At 42.2% G+C, this 12,386-nt stretch overlaps 1 protein-coding gene across 5 annotated transcripts in view; it reads right to left on the bottom strand.

Annotated features, from left to right (window-relative positions):
- Positions 1 to 723: 723 nt before the first annotated feature.
- Positions 724 to 12,386, bottom strand: part of gjc2 (gap junction protein gamma 2) — a 448,407-nt gene continuing 436,744 nt past the window's right edge. For all 5 annotated transcript variants that reach the window (XM_072508121.1, XM_072508120.1, XM_072508123.1 and 2 more), the window contains one exon: positions 724 to 11,432. In XM_072508121.1, the coding sequence (XP_072364222.1) occupies positions 10,174 to 11,403 (1,230 nt within the window). In that variant the 5' untranslated portion in view covers positions 11,404 to 11,432 and the 3' untranslated portion in view covers positions 724 to 10,173. The remainder of the gene's footprint in view (positions 11,433 to 12,386) is intronic.

The following is a 12,386-nucleotide window of genomic DNA, read 5'->3' as shown; positions in this document are numbered from 1 at the left end:
ACTGCTTGTAGGCCAGGAAGAACGGGCGTGCTTCCCCTTCCACCTCCCTGACCCCGTAACATTTAGGTAATTTGGCTTGGACAGGAAACAATTTGAGAGGTCCTACATTGAAATGCTTTCCCAGCTGCTAAACCTCCCTCTGCTCAACATTTCGGTGACTGAGCTGTCAATTTACAACATCCCCAGGGAAACAGTCAATATTGATTTATTCAAGTTAATTTTACTCCAAAAATAACATTTTGGGAGACACTGCATGAATAATTTGATGTGGTAAGTGTAGAGTGCAGGGTTAAAACGTTTCACTACTTTGAGTCTGTTGAAGGTTGATTGCTATGATTATTTCAGCAATTCCATTATTTTTGTATCATACAAATACCAGCCCGGTCGCAGGCAAACTGGACGGACATTGCTGTCGTTCATCTCGCAATTCCGACATTTCAAAATCCCTTTAAATCACCCAATCAGTGCTTCTACTGATTATTTATTACACTGTGGAAACAAAGATATGCATTTGGTTTTGATAGATGGCACCAAAGTGATAAATACATTTTCTACCTGTCGCTACTGGAATAACTACATAATCTATATTTACACTGAGCAGGTCTTTATCTTCAGAACTATTTAATTTGTATTTACACAAAACACGAATGTGTTAAATCAGATGAGGCAAAGACTATTATCCCCCCAACCTCTCCCCCAAAAATACACCCAATAATACAAACGTGATTTTATAGTGAGTTTATTAAAAGGTATTCCAAACATTCAATGACAAGCAGATAAATGAAAACTCTATTAAAATTGACACTATTTTCTTCCAACAGAAGCACAGATGTTTCCAAAACAATGTTGGGCGATGTGTTTTGCTTTGACGATGACTTAACTGAACAGTACTTTTTGTAACACTGGCTCTGTTCATTCATTTATTTAAGAGGCTTCAGTGCTTGTTACCTTCGACGGCCACATGAAAGTTTAACTTAAAATAAGGAAGACAAATTAAAAGATTTGCATCAGGACACAGTGAAGGAGCATATTGTGCACGTTATTGCTTAGATTCTACCTTCCTTTCAGCCACAGCGTTAGCAACTGGAGACAGTTGTTTTTCAATGGTCTATAACATGTGGGGTTCCTTCATTAAAACTCCTCTGAAGAATTCAGAGGCTGAAGGATGCATGCTATTTTCCTCTTGATGAATTCAAGTATCTTCCAGGTTGGAGGAATGTAGCCAGCTTTGAAAAAAAATCTTAGCACATGAATTATTTAGCAAATGGGCGACAGAAAGGCACCTCTTTTATCCTGAAATATGTTACGGTTATGACATGGAATGTGGTATTTACATTCAATGATCTATCTTATCTAGAATGAAGAAAGAAATATACTTTTTCCATTAGTTAACTCTTATGTGTATTGTGGGCTGTAGCTGTGAAGGTCAAATCTTTTTTCACAGTTGCAACCCATCACCTACAAGTGGGCAACCAGTTTATTGTTCTGAGAATTAGTTACTAGAGACTAATCAAGTATTTTGAAAAGCAACAAATCGTATTACTCACTCAATGGCTGCACTATGAAACCGCAGAGTTCATAATATTTGACAGTTTCTGGGAGGTATCAGACATGGTGCAATCTTTTAGAGGTTATTGTGTACCCTTGAGTACTTGCCAGAAGCTCATCTGTCAATCAAAATCATTTTAGCTAAATTTAGGAATAACACAAAACGAATACAGGTGCTACTCAAATACATTTTAAAAGTTAAATTGCATTAATGTTTTTTTGATGCGGTGGACTTTGTCGTTAGCTTCAACCTGTTCTCATTTCCCACCTTAGAGCTTAGGCTGAGGATATTGGCACTTCTTGTTAATTCCACTACTATAATGGTTTAACCCCAGTACTGAGATCACAATGCACTGAGTTACTTATGCGCAAGGTAAATATTTTTATTTTGTTGTTTAGTGACACTAACTTAGCTTTTTCAGTTGGCCTGAGATGGACTTTTTATGAAAGACAACTCCACTTCTTGCAGTTAGAATTAATCAAATTGCAATCAGTATTGCAAAGCTGGGCACACGGTGGGGAGGGGGGGGTGGAGGGTTGAAATTGCTGACAGATTCTTGCAGACTCCTGCTCAGTTGGGGTTCACCAAAAGGACTACAAACTTGTCTGGTACCTGGATACACTCATGTGGGAATTTCCTGTGCTCTTGGGTCAGGCATTCACCTGTTCCAAATAAGGTCAGTGAGGTGGAAAGAATGGGTGCTATGGAGGGCTTCTCACTGCGACTTCATGTGCTGTTAATTAAGCCTTTAAAGCGGCCTGAACAAATAGGGAGGCTGGATCAACGAGAAGGAAGAGACTTGCTAGCTTCAGGATTGGCACGGTGTTTTGTGGGGGAGGTATGTGGTTGGGGGCTTACCCCTACTCATATTTCTCGTTATAACATTATGAAATTTTCTCTTACAAAGAGGCTGGAGAGGCACATTGAGTTTTCTTTCCCAGGTAGGGGGATGGGGGAGGGGTGAGGGAAGGACTTTGTAAGCCCTCAACTCTCCACAGAGCAATCGGTACTAGACTTTCTGGCCTAGGTGTTTGGGGTAGCAAGCCCATGACACCTGTCAAGGTGTGTGTCAGTCGTTTTATTGGAGGCAGAAACCTGAAATTTAAGAGTGTATTAAGGACCAACAGTAGAATGATGCAAACAACAATTTAAAGACTACACGATGTAAGGAGGTTGCTTATGGTGGACTGCAAGATAAACCTAATCGATGGACATGGAGGACAGCTGGGATCCCTCACAAATAGTTCCATAATAAAATGTACAGCAATAGAATCAAACGTGAAATGCGAAACAGTGATGCCAAAATGAATCCTGGTCTGGATAGCTCAGTAAAATGTTGTACTATGGATCTGGTTACATCATAGTTAGCACAAGTCCATGCCGTCTAACTGGCAGCATCAGTGGAGCCTTTCAAAGGATTCTTGCTGGTATTATACCTCTGCTTAATTCACAAGCTACTTCCAGATAGGTGAAGTTCAACAAGAAGCTCTACTGTTAATGAATATTTACCAGTAACCTTTCTTGTGGTAATGTTAATTGCTTACTTAATAGTATATCATCAGTGGCCAACAACCCGCCACAAATCCAGTGACCAAGTTACACTGATTACTTATCTCATTTCCCTGAGGTTGCACATCATTTGATCTTGATTTTTCTTCAACTGACTTTTCAGTTACAATATATTTTCTTTGTCAAAACTTGACATTTTACTGCAACTTAATCAAAATAGCAATGCTGCTGACAGCGATTGTACAATATAGAATTAGAGTGTTGTGAAATTTATTGAAATGCCAAACTCAAGAATAAATATATTTGACATCAGTCCCATTCTTTTGGTTACAGCCACAGGCTTAACAACGTAATCCTCACTGGGACATCAAATGTTCCATATTTTCTTTTGTTCTTCTCCACAGTGCCTGCCAACCACATTGGCACCAGTTCCAATCAGTGATGGCCTGCATGCCTGTGCACATTCACATTAGCCGAACTCCACTCCTGTCCTGTCTAGGTTTTATGGTTGTGCCATCGGCTTGCCCTCGCACAGCTCAATCTCAGGTCACAAAGTCTCAACAGTTGCTCTCAATCTCAGTGCATCGAAGGAAAGAAATCTTAAATTGTCAGTGTTATTACACATATCCTCTCATTATTTATAGTAGCTCTCAAGTGTTAAACACCTCTTTTCAATCCAACTACATTCCACCACTGTGGTGCATAAAAGGCTTTCTGCTGTAGTTTGATTTCATACTCTTATTATTTTGTACCAGCCACTACTGCATTTAATTATCAGCACAATCTGCTTAATAGTGTATCACCGATATAAATGTCTCCGCCAATAGCTCAACTGCTTAACTCTCACCAACCCAATGCACCAGTCTGTTTCAGCAGCAAACTGACCACCTAGATTCTTCACAGGATGGCCCTATTATGCTAATAATTCCTTTTTTGTTGTATATAAGTGGTTTGCTAAAAAATGGGTTTCTGAATAAACTAGCATTCCTTGAAGATAACATAACTTGAAGATGTGCGATGGAACTGGAAACTGACTTAAATCTCAGTTGTATTAAATATGTTTCACATTTCTTTGAGTGTTTCAGGCAGAGAGAAAGAACTCTGAGAAAAAGAATAGATGTTTTACAGTGACCCCTCTGCAATCCACACCAGTCTGACTCGTTATTGCCCTCTTAATCATAGATTATCATAGAATTTACAGTGCAGAAGGAGGCCATTCGGCCCATCGAGTCTGCACCGGCTCTTGTAAAGAGCACCCTACCCAAGGTCAACACCGGCACCCTATCCCCATAACCCAGTAACCCCACCCAACACTAAGGGCAATTTTGGACGCTAAGGGCAATTTATCATGGCCAATCCACCTAACCTGCACATCTTTGGACTGTGGGAGGAAACCGGAGCACCCGGAGGAAACCCACGCACACACGGGGAGGATGTGCAGACTCCGCACAGACAGTGACCCAAGCTGGAATCGAACCTGGGACCCTGGAGCTGTGAAGCAATTGTGCTATCCACAAGGCTACCGTGCTGCCCGGGCCCTGTCGGGTTTATATGTGACTCCTGACCCACAACAATATAGTTTTGAAAAATAAATTTAGGGTACCAATTACATTTTACCAATTAAGGGGCAATTTAGCATGGCCAATCCACCTACCCTCATCTTTGGGTTGTGGGGGCGAAACCTACACAGACACGGGAGAATGTGCAAACACGGACAGTGACCCAGAGGTGGGATCGAACCCAGGACCGTAGCGCCGTGAAGCAGCAATGCTAACCACTGTGCCACCGTGCTGCCCTTCACAACAATATAGTTGACTATTTTAACTGCCCTCTTGAATTGGCCATGTAAGTCACTTAGTTGAGGAAAATTATGTTTTGGTAGTAAGTGCTGTCCTTGCCTGTAATGCCCACCTCCCATTAAATCTTTTTTTTAAAAAAAATAGTTCAGTTCTTATCTTATTTGAAAACAGTTGCATTAACTTTTAAGATCTTGATTCTCCCACCATCTTCTAATCGTGTTCTTAAATGGTTCCATGAGTGTGGGTCATCTTTTAGAGCATCACTCAGCTAACCATTAGAGATAGAGTAATGAGTGTTGGTATATTATTCAATTACAAAGTGAATTCAAGTGGAGTCCAATTCTGTTCTCATTCATGCGTGTATACAGGTGCATTGCAGGAGGGACTGTTCAAATTACTGGGGCTGTTTAGCACAGGGCTAAATCGCTGGCTTTGAAAGCAGATCAAGGCAGGCCAGCAGCACGGTTCAATTCCTGTACCAGCCTCCCCGAACAGGTGCCGGAATGTGGCAACTAGGGGCTTTTCACAGTAACTTCATTTGAAGTGACAATAAGCGATTTTCATTTCATTTTCATTTTCAATGGTGATCAGCAAAGAGACCCCAACTTGATTTTTCTCCTTCCCAAGCCCTGGGATGTTGGGGGCAATTATTGCACCCATGTTACTGCATCAGTAGGTAAACTAGCTTAGCACAGCCTAACATTTTCCTTTAGGCTCTTCTGGGGTAAAATTCTCCGTAATCGGTGCGATGTCCGCCGACCGGCGTCAAAAACGGCGCAAATCAGTCCGGCATCGCGCCGCCCCAAAGGTGCGGAATCCTCCGCATCTTGAGCGGCCGAGCCCTAACCTTGAGGGGCTAGGCCCGCGCCGGACTGATTTCCGCCCCGCCATCTGGCGGGAAAGGCCTTTGGTGCCCCGCCAGCTGGCGCGGAAATGACATTGCCGGGCGGCGCATGCGCGGGAGCGTCAACGGCCGCTCACGGCATCCCCGCGCATGCGTAGTGGAGGGAGTCTCTTCAGCCTCCGCCATGGTGGAGACCGTGGCGGAGGCGGAAGGGAAAGAGTGCCCCCACGGCACAGGCCCGCCTGCGGATCGGTGGGCCCCGATCGCGGGCCAGGCCACCGTGGGGGCACCCCCCAGGGCCAGATCGTCCCGCGCCCCCCAGGACCCCGGAGCCCGCCCACGCCGCCTTGTCCCGCCGTTCAAAAGGTGGTTTAATCCACGCCGGCGGGACAGGCAATTTATCGGCGAGACTTCGGCCCATCCGGGCCGGAGAATCGAGCGGTGGGGCCCGCCAACCGGCGCGGCCCGATTCCCGCCCCCGCCGAATATCCGGTACCGGAGACTTTGGCAACCGGCGGGGACGGGATTCACGGCAGCCCCCGGCGATTCTCCAACCCGACGGGGGGGGGGGTCGGAGAATGACGCCCGTTATGTTCACTTAATTATCAATTTTGTTCACTTCGGTTTAGATTTCCCTCAGGTATTCATTGAAATTCTTATCCCATGCTGGCACTAGCACATATTGTGGGTTTTTCACCTCTACGTTTGGGTAACCTACAATTTGACATGTACAGGAATGTACAAGTAGACACCGTATATATATATATATATTTTAAAACTACAAAATGTTGTAAATCTGAAAGATGAAATGCTGTAAACGCACTGCAAGTCTTACCCAAAACATTAATCGCATCCTTCCAGATCCTGATCGACTTGTTGCACATTTCCAGCATTTGTGTCAAATATTAGAGAGCATTACTGCATACAGGGAGAAATAAAATCTGAGCTTGAAATAATTAACTGAGCTACTGAGTTCAGATTCCTTTAAAAAATCTCATCTGACATATAATTATTTTCATAATATAAATGTAATTACTTTAGATCGAAGAATGCAGTTACTGTTATGCACTATCATTTTTCATCATAAATAAAGGAACTTAAATTCTATTTTCATCAGCTAAGGCACTTTAGTAGAAAGAATGTGTTAAAAACAAACCGTGACACTACCTGTCTACCACAAGTGCCGAACAAGCAAATAGATTGATCCTGATTTTTATTGTATTGGAAAATAAAGTTTGTAGCGCATGATAATATCAACTGGTCGATTTATTGCAGATACACATTTGTGATGGGTCGAATGGTCTACCTCTGCTCCCATGTCTAATGGTGATGCGATGAACATTGTTCAGGGGCCATAAACTATTTGTTCTGAGCATGTCTTCCCATTCACAGTCCCATTATCTCAGGTGGACACTCAAAGGGTTACATTTGTCTTTCAATCACTAAATATTGGTGAAATATTGGTGTAGATTAACAATGCTGGTAATCAGGAATAAAAATTCAAGGTATTGGAAAAGCACAGCAGGTCAATCTGCTTTTAAAAAGGACATACACTGGTTACATTATAGAGGCCTGGCTGTCTGACTAGGAACACGCATGTTGCGATATGAGCCGTGGAGCGGAGTGAAGGAACAATTATTTAATAATAATTGAAATATAAAGATTCTTGAATTGGGATTGAAAAGCAACAACATACTTTGTATTGTGCACTGTGATAAACCAGAACAGACTGATGCAACAAATGGGACGTTTTCCTGTAAAAACAATCTAAATACCTCAACATAATTTATAAATTGGAAGGCCTTGAAAATGTTAATTTGATTTTTTTTTTAAGCAAGCTAAACCATTACATTCAGTTGCTCAGTGACACAACTGAACATTGGTGGATGCAGATATCATGCTGCCGTCTACTGAGTTCTGATCTCAGCTGTATTGCTGTGGGTATACTTTTAAGGAAAAACCAACTGCATCAACAAAGTGAAGGATGGGGAAGGAAGAGGGGTCAGGTACTTCCTTCTAGATAAAGCTATTCCTAGGTTATCCTGCAAATATATTAACTGCGCCAACAGAATGTGTGAGGGCGCTTCGGAGCAAGTGACCTAGGTCCATCTGTCTTCTCAGCCTGAGCTGATGAGGGATCCAAGGAAGCAAGAAGTATAATCTGGTAAACAAATGCATTGCTGCTACAGTAAAAACAAGTGTCCAGTAGGTTCATTGTTAGCAAATGTTATTGTGTGGATATTACGCGATTGAGCATCATTCTAACAATGACGGTGGATTCTACTGCGGCGAGCTATCAGAATAGAGTTTCAATTTGAAATTTGGTAAGCTTAAAAACCCCGATGACAAACTGGCAAATAACTTCAGCAAAGCCTAGTTCTGTGGTACATAACGTGACACTTGAAATAAACGAAGACCGTAAAAAATAAAAATTGCACCAACTGGCATGGGACACACATGACCTGAACAACATTTATCCTGAACAATTCCCCAGTAACTTCCAAAAGCTGGCCACTCTAGTCTTATACCCAAACTCCATGACAACTTGCTAGATTTCTGAACCTAAAGGAGTATTCCTGCCACAAGTCATTTTGACTCTGTTTATCTAAAATGTTGTTTTTCCAATTTGCTTTCACAATATCACCGTGAATTCTGATGAAGGATCACACTTTGAACATCTGGTACTGGGATTGGAACTAAGTAGAGCCAGCGTTAAGTGCATTCTTGTGTGTTGTAAAATGTTACGATCGACCTGCTGTGCATTTCAAACATTTTCTGTTTCTAATTAATGATTTTTTGCAAGACAGAATTTCAAATCTATCAGGTTGATTTTTGAATGATTCATATTTGTTTCACCCTGTTGGATGGGTGGCTGGAACAGGAAGCAATGATGCTCGGTCTGTGCATAGTTTGTACTGTCACTTGAGGCTGAAGTGCAGTGTAGCATAAACTTCAACTCTCAAACGCAGCGTACCAAACAGTCGTTGTTAGATGCACTGGAATTAGAGCCAATGCACCTAGCTTACTAACACCCTATGGTGTAAAAGCACGCAGCAGAACCAAAATTCGGTAATAGCATTTTAAGGCAATGGCAACTTTCCTTGGAATTTTAACTAGTCTGCCCTTTTTTTTGAAAATGGCTGCACTTTCCACTCCCTCCCACCCAAAGAACACCTTTTGATATAATTTTCCTTAATCATAAAGATGAGAAATTACAGTCTACAAATGTTTCTACACCAACACTTCCTGGTTTAACAAATTTCCCTTCTTGCACAGCTCACCTGTCCCTTAAGACAACAATTTTTGTGAAATTAATTATTTGACTATTTTAAAAAGAAAACTATTAAATCTATAAAATGTTCACATTAAAATTAGATAATTTTGATGAGGGTAAATAAATGTACAAAGCTCACAGAAACAAATCCATAACAATACAGCCCGAAGACGTCTTAGATTTTGGATATGAAAGAGGGCAACAGATGGAGAACATTTTCTGCAGTGAGACAGGACAACAGAACAATGTGGTTGGACAGGAAACACATGTTTTGTATAAAATATCAGTATTTATATTTCCCTTTACAGTTTGTCAGTTAAAGTCCTGACATTTTGAACCAACCCATAACCAGAAGGCGAAATGGCTACTGGAAGAAATTACAGAGTAGAAAGTAAAATGGATATTGCAGCTTATCATTTGCAGCAATAATGGAGTCAATGGCTTGCTTCCTGTGAAGTAGGCACCTAACTAATCAGGTAAAGATGAAGAATAGTAGCCCGATAACTATTTAAATTTTCAAATGAAGACAACTGTAATCTCTGTCACTACAAAATCATGTATTCTTAGCAAATATAACTCTAGACTTTTATGATATTTTGACGTTGAGCTCAATAAGACTCCCAGGGTGGGATTTTCCCAGCTGTTCCCACCGGTGGGATCTTCCGGTCCCGCCGGTGACCATGTCATGCATTCCCCGGTGGCAGAGGGTGGGAACAATGGGAAACCCCCCGCTGACAGCAGCGGGGTCAGAAGATCCTGCTGCTGGTAAATGGCGAACGGCCTCCTCCTCAGCAAAATACGTCACGGGGTGAGGGGGGGGAAGAGAGATCCCGCGCCTAGTAGTTAACGAAGAGTTGAGAGGGAGAGCACAATGAGACTACAGATCAGAGGATTTGTAAGAAGAAGGCGTGTGTCTGATTTATGGGCCTCTCAACTTTCCAGTCATTGATTCAGATGGCTAGGAAATCAGGAACATTGCAAATCAGGCAACCAGAATCGAATTCTCCGATTTGCATCATCATCGAACAAGATTTCATGCTGGGAGCCTCGTCTACTCTCAAGACCCAAAGAGCCAAATTGTTATCACATTGGTTATCTAAGAGAAAGCAGACTGTGGTAAAAATGTGCAGAAAGCGGCTATTGCCTTTTTGCTTTAAAAAAAAAGACCAATGTAAACTTAATTGAATAGAAACACAAGTTAAATCCAAACGGATGTTTTTCCATCTCCAGATTTGCTACTGGAGCTGCCTTTCTCGGAACCAGGTTTGGGCTTAGCACCCTGTTTCTCATGAGCAGTGTTGACACGGTTTTGCTCTGCGACAGTACCTCCTGACGTTGGGCTGCTGGTCCTGGATTTCTGTGCATTCTCTTGGCTGTTATAACTCTGAAAGGCAATGTCTAACTGCTCCTGGGCATCTTTCAGGTGCTTGTGGAGCCTGGCCAAGTCAGGTGGAATGTTGTCATCTGGACTGGCCGACTTTTGCTCTTGGGCTACATTTGCTAAGTTTTGTTCATGAGCCACAAGGCCATTTGGAACCTTGGTGGACCTGTCCGATTTGACCACCAGATTGTACCCTGGTGGCGATGCCGGAATGTTCCGAGGATATTGGTAAGGTAAAGGTCGCATGTTGCTCTGGTTACCCCTTTTGCTACGGATGATATCTCTGATGGTTCCAAAGCCCAGATGGAACATCTCACATATATTAAGAATCAGGCAAAGGCAACTGACCACGTACATTATAATGAGGAAGACGGTCTTCTCTGTAGGTCTTGAGACAAAGCAGTCCACGGTGTGAGGACAGGGTCTTCTAGTACAAACATACGATGGGTCAACTTCAAATCCATACAGAAAATATTGTCCTAGGAGGAAAGCTACCTCAAATAAAGCTCTGAAAATCAACTGGAAAACATACATTTTCATCAGCCCTTCTTGCAAGATGCGTCTTCTCCCATCGTGTTTTAGATGGTTACTTGCTTCTTTTTTTTCTGCTTCTGATTCATCATAGATCATTGGCTCTTCCTCATCTTCATCCTCTGTCTGTTCTGAATTACGGTGGACTTGCCATCGTACAGTTGGTAGTTTCTTCTTCTTGGAGAACTTGTTCTTCTTTTCTACTTCAGTGGATCTGGCAATCTTATGGATGGCGTAGCCAAGGTACATCACAGATGGGGTTGATATCATGATGATCTGAAAAACCCAGAACCTCACATGGGAAAGAGGTGCAAATGCATCATAGCAGACATTCTCGCATCCAGGCTGTTTGGTGTTACAGACAAATTTGCTCTGCTCATCAGAATATATGGATTCTCCTCCAACTGCAGTCAGCACGATGCGGAATATAATCAGCACCGTCAGCCATACCTTGCCAACAAAGGTGGAATGATTGTGGATTTCTTCAAGAAGACGTGTTAAGAAAGCCCAGCTCATATTTGTAATATGGGCGCCTCATCTAATATCTGAAATAGAACAAAAATGAAACTGACTTAATCCAATGGCAAGTGCACACTACAAAATAAGTTTATTTTTTACTGAAAACAGGAGAAGATTAAATTTACAAATTATGTATGTTAATGTCCAGAATGAGATGAGTGAATCTCCTTGGAGTCAATATTATACAAAATGAATATAGCATCTTTCACAGAATTAGGATGCCCCAAAGTACTTCACAATGAATTAATTTTTAAGTGACTATTACGTAGAAAAATGTGGCTGTTTAATTTAGATAAATGAATAGTTATGATGGAATTGGTTAAGGGAGCAATATTATTTAGGACTCAAGAAGAATTTCTTGCTCTTTTTCAAATACTACCATGGTTACTTTTAGGTTCGTCTGAATGAGGAAGTAGTAACTTGGTAACCTTTCTTGTCACAAGTAGGCTTACATTAACACTGCAATGAAGTTACTGTGAAAAGCCCATATTCGCCACAATCTGGCGCCTGTTCAGGTACACAGAAGGAGAATTCAGAATGTCCAAATGACCTAACAGCACATCTTTCGGGGCTTGTGAGAGGAAACCGGAGCACCCGGAGGAAACCCACGCAGACACGGGGAGAACGTGCAGACTCCGCACAGACAGTGACCCAAGCCGGTAATTGAACTTGGGACCCTGGCGCTGTGAAGCAACAGTGCTAATCACTGAACCACCGTGCCGCCCGTCATGTCGGAAAGATAATGCAGCAAGCACTCCCTCAGAACTGAATGGAAACCAAAGTCCAGATTATGTGCTGAAGGCCTCGATTGGAGCTTCAATTCCTAAAATCTTCTGATTCAGACGTTCCACAAGGGTTCCAAAGTACATTTGCAGTAATTCTGGCAGAAGAGCTGAGGAATGCTGGAAGAATAGTCTCCCTCATCTGTTTCTAATCTTTGTAATACTCTGAGCACACTGTATAAATCAGTGTTTAGGCCC

The sequence above is a fragment of the Scyliorhinus torazame genome, chromosome 6, assembly GCF_047496885.1.
Source record: "Scyliorhinus torazame isolate Kashiwa2021f chromosome 6, sScyTor2.1, whole genome shotgun sequence".
NCBI classification, from domain to species: Eukaryota; Metazoa; Chordata; class Chondrichthyes; order Carcharhiniformes; family Scyliorhinidae; genus Scyliorhinus; species Scyliorhinus torazame.
The sequence above is the reverse complement of the archived record's forward strand: the minus strand, read 5'-3'. Positions and strand labels throughout refer to the sequence as shown.